Here is a 27,421-nt window from a genome sequence, read left to right on the forward strand (position 1 = left end):
CGGGGTCGGGGGGGTGGGGGGCGGTCCCCCAAATTGGGGAAGGGTCCCACAAAGACCTCAGGGGGAGCCTGGAAGAGATTTGGGGGTGGGGCTTCAGGTTTGGGGGGTGGGGGCTGAGACCCCCCCCACCCCTCAAATTGTTTTAGGCTCCCCCCAGAAGGGGCTGAGACCCCCCCAAAAATCTTCAGAGACCCCCAAAATCCAGAAATGAGACCCCCAAAATCCCCCCAGGAGCCCCCCCAAAATCACCCAAAATTTCCCCCAATCCCCCTCTCCCCTCCCCAGAACCCCCCAGGACCCCCTGAAGGGGCTGAGACCCCTCCCAAAAATCTTCAGAGACCCCCAAAATCCCCCCCCTAAGTGCCCCCAAAATCCCCCCAGGACCCCTCCCAAAAATCTCCCCCTAAGTCACCCCCAAAAAATCCCCGCAGGACCCCCCAAAATCACCCAAAATTTCCCCAAATCCCCCTCTCCCCTCCCCAGAAACCCCCAGGACCCCCTGAAGGGGCTGAGACCCCTCCCAAAAATCTCCAGAGACCCCCAAAATCCCCCCAGGACCCCTCCCCAAAATCTCCCCCCGAGACCCCCAAAAAAACCCCCCAGGACCCCCCAAAATCACCCAAAATTTCCCCAAATCCCCCTCTCCCCACCCCAAAATCTTCAGAGACCCCCAAAATCCAGCCATGAGACCCCCAAAATCCCCCCAGGAGCCCCCCCAAAATCACCCAAAATTTCCCCAAATCCCCCTCTCCCCTCCCCAGAATCCCCCAGGACCCCCAGAAGGAGCTGAGACCCCTCCCAAAAATCTTCAGAGACCCCCAAAATCCCCTCAGGAACCCCCCCAAAATCCAGCCATGAGACCCCCAAAATCCCCCCAGGACCCCTCCCAAAAATCTCCCCCTAAGTCACCCCCAAAAAACCCCCGCAGGACCCCCCAAAATCACCCAAATTTTCCCCCAATCCCCCTCTCCCCTCCCCAGACCCCCCCAGGACCCCCTGAAATCCCCCCAAAACCCCTCCTGGCCCCCCTAAAACCCCCCCAAACCCCCCCCAAATTCCCCCAAACCCCTTAAAATTCCCCCAAATCCCCCAAATTCCCCAAATCCACCCCCCCCCCCCCAAGGCCCGGCCCCTCCCGCCGGTGACCTTGAGGGACCCCCCCATCCCCCAACCACCCCCGGACCCCCCCAAATCCCTCCCCAGGATCCCCAAAATCCCCCCCAGGACCCCCCAAAATCCCCCCCCCTCCCCCTCCCTCATCCTCATCCATCACCTGCCCGGATTGGGGGGGGGAGGGGGATGCCGGGAATTCTGGGAATGTTGGGAATTCTGGGAATGCTGGGAATGAAGGGGGGGGGGTGTCCCGGGGTGGGGGTGGGGGTCTCCACTCACCGGTTTTTTGGGGGGTGGGGGAGGGGTCGCAGCCGCCGCTGCCGCCGCCGGTCCCGCCCGGAGCGCGCGACGCCGCCCGCGCCCCTCCCCCACCCCCGCACCGGGACACGCCCCTCCCCCACCCCACCCCCCCCCCCCATTCCCAATCCCATTCCCAAACCGGGATGGGGACCCCGATATCCCGGCGTTATCCCGGGATTGCCGTGATCCCCGAATTCCCCGTTATCCCGAAATTCCCCGTTATCCCGGTATTTCCGTGATCCCGGAATTCCCCGTTATCCCGGAATTCCCGTTATCCCGGTGTTCCCGTTATCCCGGTTTGTGTCAGTGTTATCCCCGAATTCCCGTTATCCCGGAATTCCCGTTATCCCCGAATTCCCGTTATCCCGGAATTCCCGTTATCCTGGTATTTTCATGATCCCGGAATCCCCGTTATCCCGAAATTCCCGTTATCCTGGTATTTTCATGATCCCGGAATTCCCTTTATCCCCGTGTTCCCGTTATCCCAGTTTGTGTCAGTGTTATCCCCGAATTCCCGTTATCCTGGAATTCCCGTTATCCCGGTTTGTGTCAGTTTTATCCCGGAATTCCCCATTATCCTGGAATTCCCATTATCCTGGTATTTTCATGATCCCGGAATTCCCGTTATCCCGGTGTTCCCGTTATCCCGGTTTGTGTCAGTGTTATCCCCGAATTCCCGTTATCCCGAAATTCCCGTTATCCCGGAATTCCCGTTATCCTGGTATTTTCATGATCCCGGAATTCCCGTTATCCCGGAATCCCCGTTATCCCGGAATTCCCATTATCCTGGTATTTTCATGATCCCGGAATTCCCGTTATCCCCGTGTCCCCGTTATCCCAGTTTGTGTCAGTGTTATCCCCGAATTCCCGTTATCCCCGAATTCCCGTTATCCCGGTTTGTGTCAGTGTTATCCCAAAATTCCCGTTATCCCGAAATTCCCGTTATCCCGGAATTCCCGTTATCCTGGTATTTTCATGATCCCGGAATTCCCGTTATCCCGAAATTCCCATTATCCTGGTATTTTCATGATCCCGGAATTCCCGTTATCCCGAAATTCCCGTTATCCCAGTTTGTGTCAGTGTTATCCCGGTGTTCCCGTTATCCCGGTGTCCCCGTTATCCCGGAATTCCCATTATCCTGGTATTTTCATGATCCCGGAATTCCCGTTATCCCAGTTTGTGTCAGTGTTATCCCCGAATTCCCGTTATCCTGGAATTCCCGTTATCCCGGTTTGTGTCTGTGTTATCCCGGAATTCCCCGTTATCCCGAAATTCCCGTTATCCCGGAATTCCCGTTATCCCGGAATTCCCGTTATCCCAATTTCCCCATTATCCTGGTTTGTGTCAGTGTTATCCCCGAATTCCCGTTATCCCGAAATTCCCGTTATCCCGGTGTCCCCGTTATCCCGGTTTGTGTCAGTGTTATCCCCGAAATTCCCGTTATCCCGGAATTCCCATTATCCCGGAATTCCCGTTATCCCAATTTCCCTGTTACCCTGTTATTCCCGTTATCCCGGTGTCCCCGTTATCCCGGTTTGCGTCAGCGTTATCCCGGAATTCCCCTTATCTCGAAATTCCCATTATCCCGAAATTCCTGTTAGCCCGGTATTCCCGTTATCCTGGAATTCCCGTTATCCCGGTATTTCCATGATCCCAGAATTCCTGGTGTTATCCCGGTATTCCCGTTATCCCGGTGTCCCCATTATCCCAAAATTCCCGTTATCCCGGTTTGTGTCCCCGTTATCCCGGAATTCCCCTTATCCCGGAATTCCCCTTATCCCGGCCTCCCAGTCCTCTCCACTATCCCATTATCCCAGTTCCCCACTATCCCAGTTCCCCATTATCCCAGTTTCCCTCCTTTATCCCAGTATTCCCATTATCCCATCCTCCCCAGTATCCCAGTTTCCCCAGTATCCCAGTATCCCAGTTATCCCAGTTATCCCAGTTATCCCAGTTACGCCATTCACGGAGTCCCCGTACAGGGGTGGGATCGCCCACCCAGTGGGGGGATTGTACTGGGATAGCCCAGACTGGGATCGGACTGGGATAACCCGGACTGGGATCACCTGGACTGGGATTGTACTGGGATAAAGTGGACTGGGATAACCCGGACTGGGATCGTACTGGGATAACCCGGACTGGGATCACCTGGACTGGGATTGTACTGGGATAACCCGGACTGGGATCACCTGGACTGGGATCACCTGGACTGGGATTGTACTGGGATAACCCGGACTGGGATCACCTGGACTGGGATAACCCAGACTGGGATCGGACTGGGATAACCCGGACTGGGATCACCTGGACTGGGATCACCTGGACTGGGATCGTACTGGGATAACCCGGACTGGGATCACCTGGACTGGGATTGTACTGGGATAACCCGGACTGGGATCACCTGGACTGGGATCACCTGGACTGGGATTGTACTGGGATAACCCGGACTGGGATCACCTGGACTGGGATCGTACTGGGATAACCCGGACTGGGATCACCTGGACTGGGATCACCTGGACTGGGATTGTACTGGGATAACCCGGACTGGGATCACCTGGACTGGGATAACCCAGACTGGGATCGGACTGGGATAACCCGGACTGGGATCACCTGGACTGGGATCACCTGGACCGGGATAACCCAGACTGGGATCGGACTGGGATAACCCGGACTGGGATCACCTGGACTGGGATCACCTGGACTGGGATAACCCAGACTGGGATAACCCAGACTGGGATTGTACTGGATAGCCCAGGCTGGGATCGGACTGGGATAACCCGGACTGGGATCACCTGGACTGGGATAACCTGGACCGGGATAACCCAGACTGGGATAACCCAGACTGGGATTGTACTGGGATAGCCCAGACTGGGATCGGACTGGGATAACCCGGACTGGGATCACCTGGACTGGGTTTGTGCTGGGATCACCTGGACTGGGATCATACCGGGATAACCTGGACTGGGATCGTACTGGGATACCCCGGACTGGGATCCCCTGGACTGGGATTGTACTGGGGTAAACTGGACCGGGATCATAGGGACTGGGATCGTACTGGGATAACCTGGACTGGGATCAGACAGGGATAACCTGGACTGGGATCATAGGGACTGGGATAACCCGGACTGGGATCATACCAGAATACCCCGGACTGGGATCCCCTGGACTGGGATCATACTGGGATAACCCGGACTGGGATAACCTGGACTGGGATCGTACCAGGATACCCCGGACTGGGATCGTACCAGGATACCCCGGACTGGGATAAACTGGACTGGGATCCTACTGGGATAACCCGGACTGGGATAAGCCAGACTGAGATCATACTGGGATACCCCAGACTGGGATAATCTGGACTGGGATAACCTGGACTGGAATCATACTGGGATAACCTGGACTGGAATCATACTGGGATAACCTGGACTGGGCTTGTACTGGGATCACCTGGACTGGGATCGTACTGGGATAACCTGGACTGGGATTTTACTGGGATAACCTGGACTGGGATAACCCAGACTGGGATCATACCGGGATACCCCGGACTGGGATAACCTGGACTGGGATCATACTGGGATAACCCGGACTGGGATCCTACCGGGATACCCCGGACTGGGAAAATCTGGACTGGGATAATCTGGACTGGGATCGTACTGGGATAACCTGGACTGGGATTTTACTGGGATAAACTGGACTGGGATCATAGGGACTGGGATCACCTGGACTGGGATAACCTGGACTGGGATCGTACCGGGATACCCCGGACTGGGATAACCCGGAGTGGGATCCCCTGGACTGGGATCGTACTGGGATAACCCGGACTGGGATAACCCAGACTGGGATCGTACTGGGATACCCCGGACTGGGATCCCCTGGACTGGGACCAGTCAGCCCAGCCCCGTACGGACCGAGGGGGCCGAGCCAGCCCCGTACGGACCGGGCCCGCCTGGACCCGCGCGATACGAACCGGGGGGGCCCCACCCAGTCCCGCCCAGTCCCTCCCAGTCCCGCCCAGTCCCGCCCAGTCCCGCCCGGGGGCGCGGCCAAAACTGCCCGGAACGAACGCGGAGGTCCTGGAGCGATCCCGATCTCGATCCCGGTCTCGGAGCCGATCCCGGTGCTGATCCCGGAGCCGATCTCGATCCCGGTCCCGGAGCCGATCCCGGTCCCGGTGCCGATCCCGGAGCCGATCTCGATCTTGATCCCGGTCCCGGAGCCGGTCCCGGTGCCGATCTCGATCCCGGTCCCGGAGCCGATCCCGGTCCCGGAACCGATCGCGGAGCCGATCCCGGAGCGGTTTCGGAGCCGATCCCGGTGCCGATCCCGGAGCCGATCCCGGAGCGGTTTCGGAGCCGATCCCGGTGCCGATCCCGGTGCTGATCCCGGTCCCGGAGCGGTCTCGGAGCGCTCCCAGTGCCGGTTCCGTTTCCAGTCCCGATCTCGGTCCCGGAGCGCTCCCGGTACCGATCCCGATCCCGATCCCGATCCCGATCCCGATCCCGATCCCGATCCCGATCCCGGTTCGGTTCGGTTCGGTCCGGTCCCGGAGCGGGCCATGGCAGAGGGGATGAAGATCGCCATCTTCGGGGCCACCGGCAGGACCGGGCGGGCCACGCTGGGGCTGGCGCTGGAGCAGGGTACGGGACACCCCAAAAACGGGGACGGGGACCCCAAAAATGGGGAAACTGGGGGGGTTGGGGGACCCTAAAAACGGGAATGGGGGGACCCCAAAAATGGGGGAAACTGGGGGGTTTGGGGGACCCCAAAAACGGGAATGGGGGGACCCCAAAAATGGGGGAAATTGGGGGGTTTGGGGGACCCCAAAAATGGGGGAAATTGGGGGAGTTGGGGGACCCTAAAAACGGGAACGGGGGGACCCCAAAAATGGGGAAACTGGGGGGGTTGGGGGATCCCAAAAACGGGAACGGGGGGACCCCAAAAATGGGGAAACTGGGGGAGTTGGGGGACCCTAAAAACGGGAATGGGGGACCCCAAAAATGGGGGAAATTGGGGGAGTTGGGGGACCCCAAAAACGGGAACGGGGGGACCCCAAAAAGGGGGAAACTGGGGGGTTGGGGGACCCCAAAAACGGGAACGGGGGGACCCCAAAAAGGGGGAAACTGGGGGGTTGGGGGACCCCAAAAACGGGAACGGGGGGACCCCAAAAAGGGGGAAACTGGGGGGGTTGGGGGACACTAAAAACGGGAATGGGGGGACCCCAAAAATGGGGGAAATTGGGGGGTTGGGGGACCCCAAAAACGGGAACGGGGGGACCCCAAAAATGGGGGAAATTGGGGGAGTTGGGGGACCCCAAAAACGGGAACGGGGGGACCCCAAAAATGGGGAAACTGGGGGGGTTGGGGGACCCTAAAAACGGGAATGGGGGGACCCCAAAAATGGGGGAAATTGGGGGAGTTGGGGGACCCCAAAAACGGGAACGGGGGGACCCCAAAAATGGGGGAAATTGGGGGAGTTGGGGGACCCCAAAAACGGGAACGGGGGGACCCCAAAAAGGGGGAAATTGGGGGAGTTGGGGGACCCTAAAAACGGGAATGGGGGGACCCCAAAAATGGGGGAAATTGGGGGGTTTGGGGGACCCCAAAAACGGGAATGGGGGGACCCCAAAAATGGGGGAAACTGGGGGGTTTGGGGGACCCCAAAAACGGGAACGGGGGGACCCCAAAAATGGGGGAAATTGGGGGAGTTGGGAGACCCCAAAAACGGGAATGGGGGGACCCCAAAAAGGGGGAAACTGGGGGGGTTGGGGGACCCCAAAAACGGGAATGGGGGGACCCCAAAAATGGGGGAAATTGGGGGAGTTGGGGGACCCTAAAAACGAGAATGGGGGACCCCAAAAATGGGGGAAATTGGGGGGTTGGGAGGCCCCAAAAACGGGAACGGGGGGACCCCAAAAAGGGGGGAAATTGGGGGAGTTGGGGGACCCTAAAAACGGGAATGGGGGGACCCCAAAAAGGGGGAAACTGGGGGAGTTGGGAGACCCCAAAAACGGGAACGGGGGGACCCCAAAAATGGGGGAAATTGGGGGAGTTGGGGGACCCTAAAAACAGGAATGGGTGACCCCAAAAATGGGGGAAATTGGGGGGTTTGGGGGACCCCAAAAATGGGGGAAATTGGGGGAGTTGGGGGACCCTAAAAACGGGAACGGGGGGACCCCAAAAATGGGGAAACTGGGGGGGTTGGGGGATCCCAAAAACGGGAACGGGGGGACCCCAAAAATGGGGAAACTGGGGGAGTTGGGGGACCCTAAAAACGGGAATGGGGGACCCCAAAAATGGGGGAAATTGGGGGAGTTGGGGGACCCCAAAAACGGGAACGGGGGGACCCCAAAAATGGGGGAAATTGGGGGAGTTGGGAGACCCCAAAAACGGGAACGGGGGGACCCCAAAAAGGGGGAAACTGGGGGGTTGGGGGACCCCAAAAACGGGAACGGGGGGACCCCAAAAAGGGGGAAACTGGGGGGGTTGGGGGACACTAAAAACGGGAATGGGGGGACCCCAAAAATGGGGGAAATTGGGGGGTTGGGGGACCCCAAAAACGGGAACGGGGGGACCCCAAAAATGGGGGAAATTGGGGAGTTGGGGGATCCCAAAAACGGGAACGGGGGGACCCCAAAAATGGGGAAACTGGGGGAGTTGGGGGACCCTAAAAACGGGAATGGGGGGACCCCAAAAATGGGGGAAATTGGGGGAGTTGGGGGACCCCAAAAACGGGAATGGGGGGACCCCAAAAATGGGGGAAATTGGGGGAGTTGGGAGACCCCAAAAACGGGAATGGGGGGACCCCAAAAAGGGGGGAAATTGGGGGAGTTGGGAGACCCCAAAAACGGGAATGGGGAGACCCCAAAAAGGGGGAAACTGGGGGAGTTGGGGGACCCCAGGAATTTGGGGGATCCCAGGGATTTGGGGTTCCCGAGGATTTGGGGGAATTCCTGAAGTTTAGGGATCCCCTGGAATTTGGGGTTCCTGGGGATTTGGGGGGAATTCCTGAACTTTAGGGATCCCTGGGAATTGGGGGGGTGGGGGGGGTTCCCAGGATTTGGGGGTCCCGGGGAACTGTGGGGGGGAGGTGTCAAATCCAGCCCGGGGGGGGCTGATAAGGCCCGGGGGGAGCTGATAAGGCCCGGGGGGGGGGGAGCTGATAAGGCTTATCTGGGGGAGCGGGGGAGGGGCTGGGGGGGGCTGATAGAGCCGGGGGGGTTTGGGAGGGGTTTGGGGGGGTCTGGGGGGGGCTGATAAAGCCCTGGGGGGGGGATGGGAGGGGTTTGGGGGGGGGGGCTGGGAGGGGCTGAGAAAATGGGGGGGTCCAGAGGGGTTGGGGAGGGGTCCGGGGGGGGTCCTGAGGGGGTTTGGGGGGTCCTGGGGGGGGGTTTTGGGGTTCCCTGGAGGGGTCTGGGGGGGTCCTGGGGGGTTTAGGGGGTCCTGGGGGGGGGGTCTGGGGTGTCCTGGGGGGTCTTGGGGTTCCCTGGAGGGGTCTGGGGGAGTCCTGAAAGGGTTTTGGGGGGTCCTGGGTGGGGGTCTGTAGGGTTTGGGGGGTGCTGGGGGGTTTGAGGGGTCCTGGGGAGGGTCTGGGGGTTCCCTGGAGGGGTCTGGGGTGTCCTGGGGGGGTTTGGGGGGTCCTGAGGGGGGTCTGGGGGTTCCCTGGAGGGGTCTGGGGGTGTCTGGGGGGGGGTTGGGATCCTTTGGGGGGGGTCTGGGGGGTCCCTGGAGGGGTCTGGGGTGTCCTGGGGGGGTTTGGGGGGTCCTGAGGGGGGTCTGGGGGTTCCCTGGAGGGGTCTGGGGGTGTCTGGGGGGGGGTTGGGATCCTTTGGGGGGGGTCTGGGGGGTCCCTGGAGGGGTCTGGGGGGTCCTGGGGGGGGTTGAGGGGTCCTGGGGGGGTCTGGGGGTTCCCTGGAGGGGTCTGGGGGTGTCCTGGGGGAGTTTGGGATCCTTTGGGGGGGGTCTGGGGGGTCCCTGGAGGGGTCTGGGGGGTCCTGGGGGGGGTTGAGGGGTCCTGGGGGGGTCTTGGGGTTCCCTGGAGGGGTCTGGGGGGTCCCTGGAGGGGTCTGGGGGGGTCCTTGGGTGTCCTGGGGGGATTTGAGGGGGTTTGTGGGGGGTTCGTGAGGGGTCTGGAGGATTTGGGGGGGTCCTGAGCGGGGGTCTGGGGGGTCCTGGGGGGTTTGGGGGTTCCTTGGAGGGGTCTGGGGGTGTCTGGGGGGGGGTTGGGATCCTTTGGGGGGGATCTGGGGGGTTCCTGGAGGGGTCTGGGGGTTCCTGGGGGAGTTTGGGATCCTTTGGGGGGGATCTGGGGGGTCCCTGGAGGGGTCTGGGGGGTCCTGGAGGAGTTTGGGATCCCCTGGGGGGGGTCTGGGGGGTCCCTGGAGGGGTCTGGGGGGTCCTGGGGGGGGTTGAGGGGTCCTGGGGGGGTCTGGGGGTTCCCTGGAGGGGTCTGGGGGTGTCCTGGGGGAGTTTGGGATCCTTTGGGGGGGTCTGGGGGGTCCCTGGAGGGGTCTGGGGGGTCCTGGAGGAGTTTGGGATCCCCTGGGGGGGATCTGGGGGGTCCCTGGAGGGGTCTGGGGGTGTCCTGAGGGGGTTTGGGGGGTCCTGGGGGGGTCTGGGGGTTCCCTGGAGGGGTCTGGGGTGTCCTGAGGGGGTTTGGGGGGTCCTGGGGGGGTCTGGGGGTTCCCTGGAGGGGTCTGGGGGTTCCTGGGGGAGTTTGGGATCCTTTGGGGGGGATATGGGGGTTCCTGGGGGGGGTCTGGGGTGCCCTGAGGGGATTTGGGGGGGTCTCTGGAGGGGTCTGGGGGGTTCCTGGGGGGATTTGAGGGGGTTTGTGGGGGGTCCGTGAGGGGTCTGGAGGATTTGAGGGGGTCCTGAGCGGGGGATCTGGGGGGGTCCTGGGGGAGTTTGGGATCCTTTGGGGGGGCTCTGGGGTTCCCTGGAGGGCTCTGGGGGGTCCCGAGGGGGTTCTGGGGGGGTTTGGGGCATCCGAGGGGGGGTGGGGGAGGTTTGGGGGGGGATTTGGGGTGTCCGGGGGGGGGTCTGGGGTTTCCCTCGAGGGGTCTGGGGGGGTCCTGAGGGGGTTTGGGGGGTCCTGGGGAAGTCTGGGGTGTCCGGGGGGGGTTTTGGGGTTCCCTGGGTGGGTCGGGGGGGGTCCTGAGGGGTTTGAGAGGTCCTGGGGGGGTCTGGGGGTTCCTGGGGGGGTTGGGATCCTTTGCGGGGGGGGTCTGGGGGGTCCCTGGGGGGATCTGGGGGGCCCGGGGGGGGGTTTGGGATCCTTTGGGGGGGGTCTGGGGGTTCCTGGGGGGGTCCTGAGGGGTTTGAGGGGGTCCCTGGAGGGGTCTCGGGGGTCCTGGGGGGGTTTGGGATCCTTTGGGGGGGATCTGGGGGGTCCCTTCAGGGGTCTGGGGGTTCCTGGGGGGGTTTGGGATCCTTTGGGGGGGATCTGGGGGGTCCTGGGGGGGTTTGGGATCCTTTGGGGGGGTCTGGGGGGTTCCTGGGGGGATTTGGGATCCTTTGGGGGGGGTCTGGGGGTTCCCTGGGGGGGGTCTGGGGGTTCCTGGGGGGGTCTGGGGTGCCCTGAGGGGATTTGGGGGGTCCCTGGAGGGGTCTGGGGGGGTCCTGAGGGGGTTTGGGATGCCCTGGGGGGGGTCTGGGGGTTCCTGGGGGGATCTGGGATGCCCTGGGTGGGGTCTGGGGGGTCCCTGGAGGGGTCTCGGGGGGTCCTGGGGGGGTTTGGGATCCTTTGGGGGGGGTCTGGGGTTCCTGGGGGGGGTCTGGGGGTTCCCTGGGGGGGATCTGGGGGTTCCTGGGGGGGTCTGGGGGTTCCTGGGGGGGTTTGGGATCCTTTGGGGGGGGTCTGGGGGTTCCTGGGGGGGTCCTGAGGGGTTTGAGGGGGTCCCTGGAGGGGTCTCGGGGGTCCTGGGGGGGTTTGGGATCCTTTGGGGGGGATCTGGGGGGTCCTGGGGGGGTTTGGGGGTTCCTGGGGGGTTTGGGATCCTTTGGGGGGGGTCTGGGGGGTCCTGGGGGGATCTGGGGGGTTCCTGGGGGGTTTGGGATCCTTTGGGGGGGATCTGGGGGTTCCTGGGGGGGTCTGGGGGTTCCTGGGGGGGTTTGGGATCCTTTGGGGGGGGTCTGGGGGTTCCTGGGGGGGTCTGGGGTGCCCTGAGGGGATTTGGGGGGGTCCCTGGAGGGGTCTGGGGGGTTCCTGGGGGGGTTTGGGATCCTTTGGGGGGGGTCTGGGGGTCCCTGGAGGGGTCTGGGGGTCCCTGGGGGGGTCTGGGGGTTCCTGGGGGGGTTTGGGATCCTTTGGGGGGGGTCTGGGATGCCCTGGGGGGGGGTTGGGGGGTCCTGGGGGGGTTTGGGGGTTCCCTGGGGGGGATCTGGGGGTTCCCTGGGGGGGGGTTTGGGATCCTTTGGGGGGGGTCTGGGGGTCCCTGGGGGGGTCTGGGGGTTCCCTGGGGGGGTTTGGGATCCTTTGGGGGGGGTCTGGGGGGTCCCTGGGGGGGTCTGGGGGTTCCCTGGGGGGGTCTGGGGGTTCCCTGGGGGGGTTTGGGATCCTTTGGGGAGGGGTCTGGGGGTTCCTGGGGGGGATCTGGGGTTCCCTGGGGGGGTTTGAGATCCTTTGGGGAGGGGTCTGGGGGGTCCCTGGAGGGGTCTGGGGGTTCCTGGGGGGGATCTGGGGGTTCCTGGGGGGGTTTGGGATCCTTTGGGGAGGGGTCTGGGGGGGTCCCTCGCTCTCCGATGGGGGTTGGTGACGGCCCCTCCCCCCGCGCCCCTCCCCCAGGGTTCCAGGTGACCGTGCTGGTCCGGGACCCCTCGCGGCTGCCCCCCGGCCCCTCCCCCGCCCGGGTGCTGGTGGGGGACGCGCGGGACCCCCGGGCCGTGGGCGAGGCCGTGCGGGGCCAGGACGGGGTCCTGATCCTGCTGGGCACCGGCAGCGACCTCGGTACGAGCCCGCGGGCCCCCGCCCCTCCCCCACTGACCTTTGACCCCATTTGGGGACCCCCGCCCCTCCCCCACTGACCTTTGACCCCATGTGGGAAGCCCCACCCATCCCCCACTGACCTTTGACCCCATTTGGGGACCCCCGCCCCTCCCCCACTGACCTTTGACCCCATTTTAGGGACCCCCACCCATCCCCCACTGACCTTTGACCCCATTTTGGGGCCCCCACCCATTCCCCGCTGACCTTTGACCCCATTTTAGGGACCCCCCCGCCCCTCCCCCACTGACCTTTGACCCCATTTTAGGGACCCCCGCCCCTCCCCCACTGACCTTTGACCCCATTTCGGGACCCCCACCCATCCCCCCGTGACCTTTGACCCCATTTTAGGGACCCCCGCCCCTCCCCCACTGACCTTTGACCCCATTTTAGGGATCCCCACCCATCCCCCGCTGACCTTTGACCCCATTTGGGGACCCCCGCCCATCCCCCACTGACCTTTGACCCCATTTTAGGGACCCCCGCCCCTCCCCCACTGACCTTTGACCCCATTTTAGGGATCCCCACCCATCCCCCGCTGACCTTTAACCCCATTTGGGGACCCCCACCCCATCCCCCGCTGACCTTTGACCCCATTTTAGGGACCCCCGCCCATCCCCCGCTGACCTTTGACCCCATTTTGGGACCCCCGCCCCTCCCCCTGTGACCTTTGACCCCATTTTAGGGACCCCCACCCATCCCCCACTGACCTTTGACCCCATTTTGGGGCCCCCACCCATTCCCCGCTGACCTTTGACCCCATTTTAGGGACCCCCCACCCCATCCCACACTGACCTTTGACCCCATTTAGGGATCCCCACCCATCCCCCCGTGACCTTTGACCCCATTTAGGGATCCCCACCCATCCCCCCGTGACCTTTGACCCCATTTTAGGGATCCCCGCCCATCCCCCCGTGACCTTTGACCCCATTTTGGGACCCCCACCCATCCCCCACTGACCTTTGACCCCATTTCGGGACCCCCGCCCCTCCCCCACTGACCTTTGACCCCATTTGGGGACCCCCGCCCCTCCCCCGCTGACCTTTGACCCCATTTGGGGACCCCCCCACCCCTCCCCACCCATCCCCCCCGACCTTTGACCCCATTTTAGGGACCCCCGCCCCTCCCCCACTGACCTTTGACCCCCTGTGGGAACCCCCACCCATCCCCCACTGACCTTTGACCCCATTTTGGGGCCCCCACCCATTCCCCGCTGACCTTTGACCCCATTTTAGGGACCCCCACCCATCCCCCGCTGACCTTTGACCCCATTTTGGGACCCCCACCCCATCCCCCACTGACCTTTGACCCCATTTTAGGGACCCCCACCCATCCCACACTGACCTTTGACCCCATTTTGGGATCCCCGCCCATCCCCCGCTGACCTTTGACCCCATTTTAGGGATCCCCACCCATCCCCCCGTGACCTTTGACCCCATTTGGGGACCCCCACCCATCCCCGCCCCTCCCCCACTGACCTTTGACCCCATTTTAGGGACCCCCGCCCCTCCCCCACTGACCTTTGACCCCCTGTGGGAACCCCCACCCATCCCCCACTGACCTTTGACCCCATTTTGGGACCCCCACCCATTCCCCGCTGACCTTTGACCCCATTTTAGGGACCCCCACCCATCCCCCGCTGACCTTTGACCCCATTTCGGGACCCCCACCCCATCCCCCACTGACCTTTGACCCCATTTTAGGGACCCCCACCCATCCCACACTGACCTTTGACCCCATTTTGGGACCCCCGCCCCTCCCCCACTGACCTTTGACCCCATTTGGGGACCCCCGCCCCTCCCCCACTGACCTTTGACCCCATGTGGGGACCCCCACCCCATCCCCCACTGACCTTTGACCCCATTTGGGGACCCCCGCCCATCCCCCCCCGACCTTTGACCCCATTTTGGGGCCCCCACCCATCCCCCCGTGACCTTTGACCCCATTTTAGGGATCCCCACCCCTCCCCCACTGACCTTTGACCCCATGTGGGAACCCCCACCCATCCCCCGCTGACCTTTGACCCCATTTTGGGATCCCCGCCCATCCCCCGCTGACCTTTGACCCCATTTTAGGGATCCCCACCCATTCCCCCGTGACCTTTGACCCCATTTGGGGACCCCCGCCCATCCCCCTGTGACCTTTGACCCCATTTGGGGACCCCCGCCCATCCCCCACTGACCTTTGACCCCATTTCGGACCCCCCTCCCCCCACCCCCTCCCCAAATTTTGGGGCTTCCCCTCCCCCTTTGCCCCCCTCCCCCAACCTGAGGGGTCTCCCCTCGACCCCTCCCCAAATCTGGGGCGAAATGGGGGAAAAAATGGAGAAAATGGGGAAAAAATGGGGAAAAAATGGGTGGGAAAGGGGAAAATGAGGGGGGGAATGGGGGAAAACAGGGAAAAGGGGGAAAAAAGGGGAAAAATGGGGGAAAAACCATGGAAAAAGGGGGAGAAAAGGGAGGAAAATGGGGGGGAAATGGGGGGAAAAGGGGGGAAAAAGGAGGAAAATGGGGAAAAAGGGGAAAATGGGGGAAAAATGGGGAGAAAGGGGAGGAAAATGGGGGAAAAGGGGGAAAAAGGGGAGGAAAGGGGAAAAAAGGGGAAAAAGGGGAGAAAAACCTGGGTAAAAGGAGAAAGGGGGAAAAAAGGGGGAAAAAGGGGGGGAAAGGGGAAAAAGGGGAAAAAGGGGGAAAAAAAGGTGGACAAAAGTGGGAAAAAAGGGGGAAAAAGGGGGAAATGGGGAAAGGGGGGGAAAATGGGGAAAAGGGGAAAAAAGGGGAGGGAAAAGGGGGAAAATGGGGGGGAAGGGGGAAAAGGGGAGGAAAAAGTGGGAAAAAGGAGGGAAAGGGGGGAAAAGGGGGGAAAAATGGGGAAAAAAGGTGGGAAAATGGGGGGGAAGAGGGAAAAAGGGGGGAAAAAGGGGAAATGGGGGAAGGGGGAAAATTGGGAAAAGGGGAAAAAAGGGGAGGGAAAAGGGGGAGAAAAGGGGGAAAAAGGGGAAAAAGGGGGGAAAAGGGGAAGAAAAAGGGGGGGAAGAGGGAAAAAGGGGGGAAATGGGGGGAAAAGGGGGAAATGGGGGAAAGGGGAAAATTGGGAAAAGGGGAAAAAAGGGGAGGGAAAAGGAGGAAAAAAGGGGGAAAAGGGGGGAAAAAGGGGAAAAAGGGGAAAAAGGGGGGAAATGGGCGAATGGGGGGAAAAGGGGGGAAAAAGGGGGGGAAGAGGGAAAAAGGGGGAAAATGGGGGGAAAAGGGGAGGAAAAAGTGGGAAAAAGGAGGGAAAGGGGGGAACAAGGGGGGAACAAGGGGGGGAAAAGGGGGAAAATGGGGAAAAAAGGGGAAAAAGGGGAAAAGGGGAGCCCTGAGCCCCCTTTGTCCCCCAGGCCCCACCACGGCCATGTCCGAGGGCACCCGGACCATCGTGGAGGCCATGGCCAAACACGGCGTCCCCAAAGTGGTGGCGTGTCTGTCCGGTGAGACCCCTCCCCAAATTCCCCAAAATCTCCCCAAAATCCCCCCAAAATCACCCCGAAATCACCCCAAAAAATCCCACAAAAATCACCGCGAAATTACCCCAAAATCACCCCGAAAAATCCCACAAAAATCACCGCGAAATCACCCCAAAATGCCCCCAAAATCATCCCAAAATCACCCCGAAAAATCCCACAAAAATCACCCCAAAATCACCCCAAAAATCCTGCCAAAATCCTGCCAAAACCACCCCGAAATTACCCCCAAATCACACCAAAAAATCCCACAAAAATCATCCCGAAATCACCCCAAAATGCCCCCAAAATCATCCCAAAATCACCCCGAAAAATCCCACAAAAATCACCCCAAAATCCCCCCAAAAATCCTGCCAAAATCACCGCGAAATTACCCCAAAATCACCCCGAAAAATCCCACAAAAATCACTGCGAAATCACCCCAAAATGCCCCCAAAATCATCCCAAAATCACCCCGAAAAATCCCACAAAAATCACCCCAAAATCACCCCAAAAATCCTGCCAAAATCCTGCCAAAATCACCGCGAAATTACCCCCAAATCACACCAAAATGCCCCCAAAGTGGTGGCGTGTCTGTCCGGTGAGACCCCTCCCCAAATTCATCCCAAAATCCCCCCAAAATCACCCCAAAAAATCCCACAAAAATCACCGCGAAATTACCCCAAAATCACCCCAAAATCCTGCCAAAATCACCCCGAAATTACCCCCAAATCACACCAAAAAATCCCACAAAAATCACCCCGAAATTACCCCAAAATCACCCCAAAAATCCTGCCAAAATCACCGCGAAATTACCCCCAAATCACACCAAAAAATCCCACAAAAATCATCCCGAAATTACCCCAAAATCCCCCCAAAGTGGTGGCGTGTCTGTCCGGTGAGACCCCTCCCCAAATTCATCCCGAAATCCCCCCAAAATCCTGCCAAAATCACCCCAAAACCACCCCAAAAAATCCCACAAAAATCACCCCGAAATTACCCCAAAATCACCCCAAAAAACCCCACAAAAATCATCCCGAAATCACCCAAAAATGCCCCCAAAATCATCCCAAATTCACCCCGAAAAATCCCACAAAAATCACCCCAAAATCACCCCAAAAATCCTGCCAAAATCACCCCGAAATTACCCCCAAATCACACCAAAAAATCCCACAAAAATCACCCCGAAATTACCCCAAAATCACCCCAAAATCCCCCCAAAGTGGTGGCGTGTCTGTCCAGTGAGACCCCTCCCCAAATTCCCCAAAATCCCCCCAAAATCCCCCCAAAATCCCCCCAAAAAATCCCACAAAAATCACCCCGAAATTACCCCAAAAAAACCCACAAAAATCATCCCGAAATCACCCCAAAATGCCCCCAAAATCATCCCAAAATCACCCCGAAAAATCCCACAAAAATCACCCCAAAATCCCCCCAAAAATCCTGCCAAAATCACCCCGAAATTACCCCCAAATCACACCAAAAAATCCCACAAAAATCACCCCGAAATTACCCCAAAATCACCCCAAAGTGGTGGCGTGTCTGTCCGGTGAGACCCCTCCCCAAATTCATCCCGAAATCCCCCAAAATCACCCCAAAATCACCCCAAAATCACCGCGAAATCACCCCAAAAAATCCTACAAAAAGCACCCCAAAAAATCATCCCAAAATCACCCCGAAATCACCCCAAAAAATCCCACAAAAATCACCCCGAAATTACCCCAAAATCACCTCAAAATCCCCCCAAAGTGGTGGCGTGTCTGTCCGGTGAGACCCCTCCCCAAATTCCCCAAAATCTCCCCAAAATCACCCCAAAATCACCCCAAAATCACCCCAAAAAATCCCACAAAAATCACCGCGAAATTACCCCAAAATCACCCCAAAAAATCCCACAAAAATTACCGCGAAATCACCCCAAAATGCCCCCAAAATCATCCCAAAATCACCCCGAAAAATCCCACAAAAATCATCCCAAAATCACCCCAAAAATCCTGCCAAAATCCTGCCAAAATCACCGCGAAATTACCCCCAAATCACACCAAAAAATCCCACAAAAATCATCCCGAAATTACCCCAAAATCCCCCCAAAGTGGTGGCGTGTCTGTCCGGTGAGACCCCTCCCCAAATTCATCCCGAAATCCCCCCAAAATCCTGCCAAAATCACCCCAAAACCACCCCAAAAAATCCCACAAAAATCACCCCGAAATTACCCCCAAATCACCCCAAAAAACCCCACAAAAATCATCCCGAAATCACCCCAAAATGCCCCCAAAATCATCCCAAAATCACCCTGAAAAATCCCACAAAAATCACCCCAAAATCACCCCAAAAATCCTGCCAAAATCCTGCCAAAATCACCCCGAAATTACCCCCAAATCACACCAAAAAATCCCACAAAAATCACCCCAAAAAATCATCCCAAAATCACCTCAAAATGCCCCCAAAGTGGTGGCGTGTCTGTCCGGTGAGACCCCTCCCCAAATTCCCCAAAATCCCCCCAAAATCCCCCCAAAAAATCCTACAAAAATCACCCCCAAAATCTCCAAAAACGCCCCCCAAATCCCTCCAAATCACCCCAAAATCCCCCCCAAATTGCCCCAAAATCCCCCCGAAAAATCCCCCCAAAATCATCCCGAAAATTCCCCGAAAATCCCCCCAAAACCCCCCCAAATCCTCCCAAAATTCCCCCAAATCACCCCAAAATCACCCCAAAAATCCCACAAAAATCCCCCCAAAACCCCCCAAAATGCCCCCAAAATCTCAGCAAAATCCCCCAAAACCCACCCCAAAATCCCCCCAAAGTCCCCCCAAATTCCTCCCAAGCCACCCCAAATTCCCCCCAAAATCCCCAAAATTCCCCCCAAATTCCTCCCAAGCCACCCCAAAATCCCGCAGATTTCCCCCAAATCCCCCCAAATCCCCCCAAAATCCCCCAAATTCCCCCAATTCCTCCCAAATACCCCCCAAAAATCCCCCAAATTGCCCCCAAATTCCCCCCAAAATCTCCCCAAACCCTCCCAAATCCCCCAAATTCCCTCCAAAATCCCCCAAATCCCCCAAATCCCCCCAAAATCCCCCCAATCCCCCCCAAATCCCCCCAATTCCCTCCAAAATTCCCCCAAATCACCCCAAACCCCCCCAAAATCGCCCCCAAATCCCCCAAATTGCCCCCATATCCCCCCAAATTCCTCCAAAAATCTCCCCAAACCCTCCCAAAATCCCCCAAATTCCCTCCAAAATTCCCCCAAATCACCCCCAAATCCCCCCAATTCCCCCCCAAATCCCCCCAATTCCCTCCAAAATTCCCCCAAATCACCCCAAAATCCCTCAAAATCTCCCCAAAATCCCCCAAATCCCCCAAATTCCTCCCCAAATCCCCCAAATTCCCCCCCAAATCCCCCTAATTCCCCCCAAATTCCCCCAAATCCCCCCCTAATTCCCCCCAAATTCCCCCCAAATTCCCCCAAATCCCCCCCTAATTTCCCCCAAATTCCCTCCAAAATCCCCCCAAATCCCCCCAAAATCCCCAAAATCCCCCAAATCGCCCCAAAATCCCCGCAGCGTTCCTGCTGTGGGACCCCCAGCGCGTCCCCGAGCGGCTCCGGGCGGTGACCGAGGACCATTCCCGGATGGAGCAAATCCTGCGGGAGTCGGGGCTGCGCTGCGCCCTCGTCATGCCCCCGCACATCGCCGGTGGGAATTGGGGGCAAAAACGGGGAAATTGGGAAAAACAGGGAAATTGGGAAAATGGGGAAATGGGGAAAAATGGTAAAATGGGAAATTGGGGGGAAAAACGGGGATTTACGGAAAAATGGGGAAATGGGGAAATGGGGAATTCGCCCTCATCATGGCCCCGCACATCGCCAGTGGGAATTGGGGGCAAAAACGGGGGAATTGGGAAAAACGGGGGAATGGGGGAAATGGGGAAATGGGGGAAAAATGGTAAAATGGGAAATTGGGGGAAAAAACGGGGATTTAGGGGAAAACGGGGAAATGGGGAAAAATGGGGAGATTGGGGGAATGCGCCCTCGTCATGGCCTCGCACATCGCCGGTGGGAATTGGGGCAAAAACGGGGAAATTGGGAAAAACAGGGAAATGGGGAAAAATGGGAAAAATGGGGAAATGGGGAAAAATGGGGAAAATGGTAAAATGGGAAATTGGGGGAAAAAACGGGGATTTAGGGGAAAACGGGGAAATGGGGAAAAATGGGGAGATTGGGGGAATGCGCCCTCGTCATGGCCCCGCACATCGCCGGTGGGAATTGGGGGCAAAAACGGGGAAATTGGGAAAAATGGGGAAATGGGGGGAAATGGGAAAAATGGGAAAAATGGGGAAAAATGGTAAAATGGGAAATTGGGGGGAAAAACGGGGATTTGGGGAAAATGGGGAAATGGGGAAAAATGGGGAGATTGGGGGAATGCGCCCTCGTCATGGCCCCGCACATCGCCGGTGGGAATTGGGGGGGAAAACGGGGAAATTGGGAAAAACGGGGAAATGGGAAATTGGGGGGAAAAAACGGGGATTTAGGGGAAAACGGGGAAATGGGGAAAAATGGGGAGATTGGGGGAATGCGCCCTCGTCATGGCCCCGCACATCGCCGGTGGGAATTGGGGGCAAAAACGGGGAAATTGGGAAAAACGGGGAAATGGGGGAAGTGGGGAAAATTGGGGAAAATGGTAAAATGGGAAATTGGGGGGAAAAACGGGGAGTTAGGGGAAAATGGGGAAATGGGGAAATGGGGAATTCGCCCTCATCATGGCCCCGCACATCGCCAGTGGGAATTGGGGGGAAAAACGGGGAAATTGGGAAAAATGGGGGAAACAGGAAAAATGGGGAAAAATGAGAAAAATGGGGAAATGGGGAAAAACGGGGGAAAATGGTAAAATGGGGAGATTTGGGGGAAAATGGGGAAATGGGGAAATTGGGGGAATTCGCCCTCGTCATGGCCCTGCACATCGCCGGTGAGAATGGGGGCAAAAATGGGGATTTGGGGAAAATGGGAAAAATGAGGAAAATGGGGAAAATGGGGAAGTGGGGAAAATTGGGGAAAATGGGAAAATGGGAAATTGGGGGAAAAAACGGGGAGTTACGGAAAAACGGGGAAATGGAGAGATTGGGGGAATTCGCCCTCGTCATGGCCCCGCACATCGCCGGTGGGAATTGGGGGCAAAAACGGGGAAATTGGGAAAAACGGGGAAGTTGGGGAAAATGGGGAAATGGGGAAAAATGGGGAAAAATGGTAAAATGGGAAATTGGGGGAAAAAACGGGGATTTAGGGGAAAACGGGGAAATGGGGAAAAATGGGGAGATTGGGGGAATGCGCCCTCGTCATGGCCCCGCACATCGCCGGTGGGAATTGGGGGGAAAAACGGGGAAATTGGGAAAAACAGGGAAATGGGGGAAAATGGGGAAATGGGGAAAAATGGGGAAAAATGGTAAAATGGGAAATTGGGGGGAAAAACGGGGATTTACGGAAAAATGGGGAAATGGGGAAATGGGGAATTCGCCCTCATCATGGCCCCGCACATCGCCGGTGGGAATTGGGGGCAAAAACGGGGAAATTGGGAAAAACAGGGAAATTGGGAAAATGGGGAAATGGGGAAAATTGGGGAAAATGGTAAAATGGGAAGTTGGGGGAAAAAACGGGGATGTAGGGAAAAACAGGGAAATGGAGAGATTGGGGGAATTCACCCTCGTCATGGCCCCGCACATCGCCGGTGGGAATGGGGGGAAAAACGGGGAAATTGGGAAAAATGGGGGAAACAGGAAAAATGGGGAAAAATGAGAAAAATGGGGAAATTGGGAAAAATGGGGAAATGGGGAGATTGGGGGAATTCGCCCTTGTCATGCCCCCGCACATCGCCGGTGGGAATTGGGGGGAAAAACGGGGATTTGGGGAAAATGGGAAAAATGGGGAAAATGGGAAAAATGGGGAAATGGGGAAAATTGGGGAAAATGGGAAAAAATGGGGGATTTGGGGAAAATGGGAAAATGGGGGGATAAATGGGGATTTGGGGGAAAATGGGGAAAATGGGGAAAAATGGGAAAATGGGGGGAAATGGGACATTGGGGAGATTGGGGAAAAATGGGGAAATTGGGGAAAATGCGGGGAAATGGGGAAATTGGGGGGAAATTGAGGAAAATTGGGGAAATTTGATGGGGAAATTGGGGGGAATTGGGGAAAAGGGGAAAATGGTGGGAAATGGGGAAAAATGGGAAAAATGGAGATTTGGGGAAAAATGGGGAAATTGGGGGAAGTAGGGAAAATGGGGGAAAATTGGGGGGAAGAGGGAAAACTGGTAAAAATGGTAAAAATTGGAAAAATTTGGGGAATTGGAGGGAAATCGATGGGAAAATTGGGGAAAATGGGGGGGAAACTTGGGGAAAAAATGGGAAAATGGGGAAAATTGGGAGAAATGAGGGAAATCGATGGGAAAAATGAGGGAAAATTGGGGGGAAGAGGGAAACGGGAAAAATGGGAAAAAATGGGGAAAATTTTGGGAAATTGGAGGGAAATTGATGAGAAAATTGGGGGAAATGAGGGAAAAACATGGGAAAATGGGAAAACGGGGAAAAATGGGAAAACGGGAAAATTTGGGAGAAATGAGGGAAATCAATGGGGAAAATTGGGGAAAATTGGGGGGAAGAGGGAAACTGGGGAAAAATGGGGAAAAATGGGAAAAATTTGGGGAATTGGAGGGAAATTGATGGGAAAATTGGGAAAAATGGGGGGAAATTGGGAAAAACCGGGAAAAATTTGGGGAATTGGAGGGAAATTGGTGGGAAAATTGGGAAAAATGGGGGGAAATTGGGAAAAATTGGGAAAAATTTGGGGAATTGGAGGGAAATCGATGAGAAAATGGGGGGAAATGAGGGAAAAACATGGGAAAAAATGGGAAAACGGGAAAAAAATGGGAAAACAGGAAAATTTGGGAGAAATGAGGGAAATCGATGGGAAAAATGAGGGGAAATTGGGGGGAAGAGGGAAACGGGGAAAATGGGAAAAAATGGGGAAAATTTTGGGGAATTGGAGGGAAATTGATGAGAAAATTGGGGGAAATGAGGGAAAAACATGGGAAAATGGGAAAACGGGAAAATTTGGGAGAAATGAGGGAAATCAATGGGGAAAATAGGGGAAAATTGGGGGGAAGAGGGAAACTGGGGGAAAATGGGGAAAAAAATGGGAAAAATTTGGGGAATTGGAGGGAAATTGGTGGGAAAATTGGGAAAAATGGGGGGAAATTGGGAAAAACCGGGAAAAATTTGGGGAATTGGAGGGAAATTGGTGGGAAAACTGGGAAAAATGGGGGGAAATTGGGAAAAACCGGGAAAAATTTGGGGAATTGGAGGGAAATTGATGGGAAAATTGGGAAAAATGGGGGGAAATTGGGAAAAATTGGGAAAAATTTGGGGAATTGGAGGGAAATTGATGAGAAAATTGGGGGAAATGAGGGAAAAACATGGGAAATAATGGGAAAACGGGAAAAAAACGGGAAAACAGGAAAATTTGGGAGAAATGAGGGAAATCAATGGGGAAAATTGGGGAAAATTGGGGGGAAGAGGGAAACTGGGGAAAAATGGGAAAAAAATGGGAAAAATTTGGGGAATTGGAGGGAAATTGGTGGGAAAATTGGGAAAAATGGGGGGAAATTGGGAAAAATTGGGAAAAATTTGGGGAATTGGAGGGAAATTGGTGGGAAAATTGGGAAAAATGGGGGGAAATTGGGAAAAATTGGGAAAAATTTGGGGAATTGGAGGGAAATTGGTGGGAAAATGGGGGGAAATGAGGGAAAACCATGGGAAAACACGGGAAAACGGGAAAAATTAGGAGAAACGAGAGAAAAACGGGAAGGAAAACCGGGATGGGAAATGAAGGAAAAAACTGAGGGGAAGAGGAAAAACGGGCGGGAAATCGGAGCGCGAATGGGTGGAAAAATGGGGCAAAATCCGGGAGAAACGGGAACAATTCGGGAAACGCTTGCCGGCTGCTCCCGGTTTTGTGGCTGATCCCGGTTTTGCGGCTGATCCCGGTTTTGTGGCTGATCCCGGTTTTCCGGTGTCCGGCAGAGGAGCAGCCGCTGACCGGGGATTACGAGGTGACCGTGGGGGCGGCCGGGGGCCCGGGATCCTCGCGGGTGATCTCGGCCCGGGATCTGGGGCACTTCATGCTCCGCTGCGTCCGGAGCGCGGAATTCGACGGGAAGAGCGTCTACGTCAGCCGGCACTACCCCAAGGAGTAGGGATCCACTGGGATCCGGCCCCGGGATGATCCCAGGGATTGGAGGATCCAGCCCCGGGATGATCCCAGGGATTGGGGGATCCACTCCAGGGATGATCCCAGGGATTGGGGGATCCACTCCCGGGATGATCCCAGGGATTGGAGGATCCAGCCCCAGGATGATCCCAGGGATTGGGGGATCCAGCCCCGGGATGATCCCAGGGATTGGGGGATCCAGCCCCGGGATGATCTCAGGGATTGGGGGATCCAGCCCCGGGATGATCCCAGGGATTGGGGGATCCACTCCAGGGATGATCCCAGGGATTGGGGGATCCACCCCTGGGATGATCCCAGGGATTGGGAGATCCACCCCCAGAATTATCCCAGGGTTTGGGGGATCCAGCCCCGGGATGATCCCAGGGTTTGGGGGATCCAGCCCCGGGATGATCCCAGGGATTGGGGGATCCAGCCCCGGGATGATCCCAGGGATTGGGGGATCCACTCCAGGGATGATCCCAGGGATTGGGGGATCCAGCCCCGGGATCCAGCCCCGGGATGATCCCAGGGATTGGGGGATCCACTCCAGGGATGATCCCAGGGATTGGGGGATCCAGCCCCGGGATGATCCCAGGGATTGGGGGATCCACTCCCGGGATGATCCCAGGGATTGGGGGATCCAGCCCCGGGATGATCCCAGGGATTGGGGGATCCACTCCCGGGATGATCCCAGGGATTGGGGGATCCAGCCCCGGGATGATCCCAGGGATTGGGGGATTCTGAGGGATCCAGCCCCGCTATTATCCCAGCGATTGGGGGATCCACCCTCAGGATGATCCCAAGGCTTTCGGGATCCCTCGGGATCCACCCCTGGGATCATCCCAGGGTTTGGGGGATCCAGCCCCAGGATGATCCCAGGGATTGGGGGATCCACCCCCAGAATTATCCCAGGGTTTGGGGGATCCAGCCCCGGGATGATCCCAGAGTTTGGGGGGTTCCTTTGGGATCAACCTCCTGAGATGATCCCAGGGCTTGAGGGGATCCAGCCCCGGGATCATCCCAGGGATTTTGGGATCCCTCGGAATCCACCCCCGGGATGATCCCGGGAATTGGGGGGTGCCCCTCCTCCCCCCCGTATTCCCAGGGAGATTAAATCCATTTTTTTCCCGGCCTGGATCGGATTTGGGGCATTGGGAGAATTTGGGGGGGTGGGGGGGGGTGTCCTGGGGGGGCTTTGGGGTCACATGGAGCGGGGCTCTGGATGCAAATGAACCCGCGCTCTATGCAAATGAACCCACTGTCTGCAAATGAACGCGCGCTCTATGCAAATGAACCCGCTCTCTGCAAATGAACCCGCGCTCTATGCAAATGAACGCGCGCTCTATGCAAATGAACCCACTCTCCGCAAATGAACCCGCTCTCTGCAAATGAACGCGCGCTCTATGCAAATGAACGCGCGCTCTATGCAAATAAACCGGGCTACGCCCGCCCCCCCGCCCCGTATGCAAATAACGCTCTCCGTCCTCTGCTCTGATTGGCCGCGCTGTTGCGGTGGGCGGGGCTCGAAACGGGCGCTGCTGATTGGTCCAGGCGCGGCCGTATGTAAATGAGGCGGCGAGGCAGGGCCGCCCAGTTTGGGGGCCCGGTTTGGAGAGGGGAGCCCAGTTTGGGGAGGGGGGTTCCCAGTTTGGGGTGGTTCCAGTTTGAGGGGGATCCCCAGTTTGGGGGGTCCCAGTTTGAGGGGGATCCCCAGTTTGGGGGGTCCCGGTTTGGAGTGGTCCCAGTTTGAGAGGGATCCCCAGTTTGGGGGGCGGGAGATTCCCAGTTTGGAGTGGTCCCAGTTTGAGAGGGATCCCCAGTTTGGGGGGCGGGAGATTCCCAGTTTGGAGTGGTCCCAGTTTGAGGGGGATCCCCAGTTTGGGCGATTCCCAGTTTGGAGTGGTCCCAGTTTGAGGCGGATCCCCAGTTTGGAGTGGTCCCAGTTTGAGGGGGATCCCCAGTTTGGGGGTCCCAGTTTGGAGTGGGGGGCCCAGTTTGGGGAGGAGGATCCCCAGTTTGGAGTGGTCCCAGTTTGAGGGGGATCCCCAGTTTGGAGTGGTCCCAGTTTGAGGGGGATCCCCAGTTTGGAGTGGTCCCGGTTTGGAGTGGTCCCAGTTTGAGGGGGATCCCCAGTTTGGGGGTCCCAGTTTGGAGTGGGGGGCCCAGTTTGGGGAGGGGGATCCCCAGTTTGGAGTGGTCCCAGTTTGAAGGAGATCCCCAGTTTGGGGGGTCCCAGTTTGAGGGGGATCCCCAGTTTGGGGGGTCCCGGTTTGGAGTGGTCCCAGTTTGAGAGGGATCCCCAGTTTGGAGGGCGGGAGATTCCCAGTTTGGAGTGGTCCCAGTTTGAGGGGGATCCCCAGTTTGGGCGATTCCCAGTTTGGAGTGGTCCCAGTTTGAGGCGGATCCCCAGTTTGGAGTGGTCCCAGTTTGAGGGGGATCCCCAGTTTGGGGGTCCCAGTTTGGAGTGGGGGGCCCAGTTTGGGGAGGGGGATCCCCAGTTTGGAGTGGTCCCAGTTTGAGGGGGATCCCCAGTTTGGAGTGGTCCCGGTTTGGAGTGGTCCCAGTTTGAAGGAGATCCCCAGTTTGGGGAATTCCCAGTTTGGAGTGGTCCCAGTTTGAAGGAGATCCCCAGTTTGGGGAATTCCCAGTTTGGAGTGGTCCCAGTTTGAAGGAGATCCCCAGTTTGAGGGGGATCCCCAGTTTGGAGTGGTCCCAGTTTGAGGGGGATCCCCAGTTTGGGCGATTCCCAGTTTGGAGTGGTCCCAGTTTGAGGCGGATCCCCAGTTTGGAGTGGTCCCAGTTTGAGGGGGATCCCCAGTTTGGAGTGGTCCCAGTTTTGAGGGGGATCCCCAGTTTGGGGGTCCCAGTTTGGAGTGGGGGGCCCAGTTTGGGGAGGGGGATCCCCAGTTTGGAGTGGTCCCAGTTTGAGGGGGATTCCCAGTTTGGGGTGGTCCCAGTTTGAGGGGGATCCCCAGTTTGGGGGGTCCCGGTTTGGAGTGGTCCCAGTTTGAGGGGGATCCCCAGTTTGGGGAGGGGGATTCCCAGTTTGGGGTGGTCCCAGTTTTGAGGGGGATCCCCAGTTTGGGGGTCCCAGTTTGGAGTGGGGGGCCCAGTTTGGGGAGGGGGATCCCCAGTTTGGAGTGGTCCCAGTCTGAGAGGGATCCCCAGTTTGGGGGGTCCCGGTTTATAAAGGGGGTCCCAGTTTGGGGGGTGGATCCCCAGTTTTGAGGGGGTTCCCCGTTTTGAGGGGGATCCCCAGTTTGGGGGATCCCCAGTTTGAGTGGTCCCAGTTTGAGGG

The 27,421-nt window shown here is 58.0% G+C and overlaps 1 protein-coding gene across 1 annotated transcript; it reads left to right on the plus strand.

Annotated features, from left to right (window-relative positions):
- The first annotated feature begins 5,476 nt into the window (after positions 1 to 5,476).
- Positions 5,477 to 24,517, plus strand: BLVRB (biliverdin reductase B). The gene is made up of 5 exons (XM_082299741.1): positions 5,477 to 6,044; positions 12,190 to 12,351; positions 15,767 to 15,856; positions 19,430 to 19,561; positions 23,937 to 24,517. The coding sequence occupies exons 1-5, from the start codon at positions 5,963 to 5,965 to the stop codon at positions 24,107 to 24,109; spliced, it is 639 nt and encodes a 212-aa protein (XP_082155867.1). The 5' UTR covers positions 5,477 to 5,962; the 3' UTR covers positions 24,110 to 24,517.
- Positions 24,518 to 27,421: the final 2,904 nt, after the last annotated feature.

Source organism: Coloeus monedula, assembly GCF_965178545.1.
Source record: "Coloeus monedula genome assembly, chromosome: 33".
NCBI classification, from domain to species: Eukaryota; Metazoa; Chordata; class Aves; order Passeriformes; family Corvidae; genus Coloeus; species Coloeus monedula.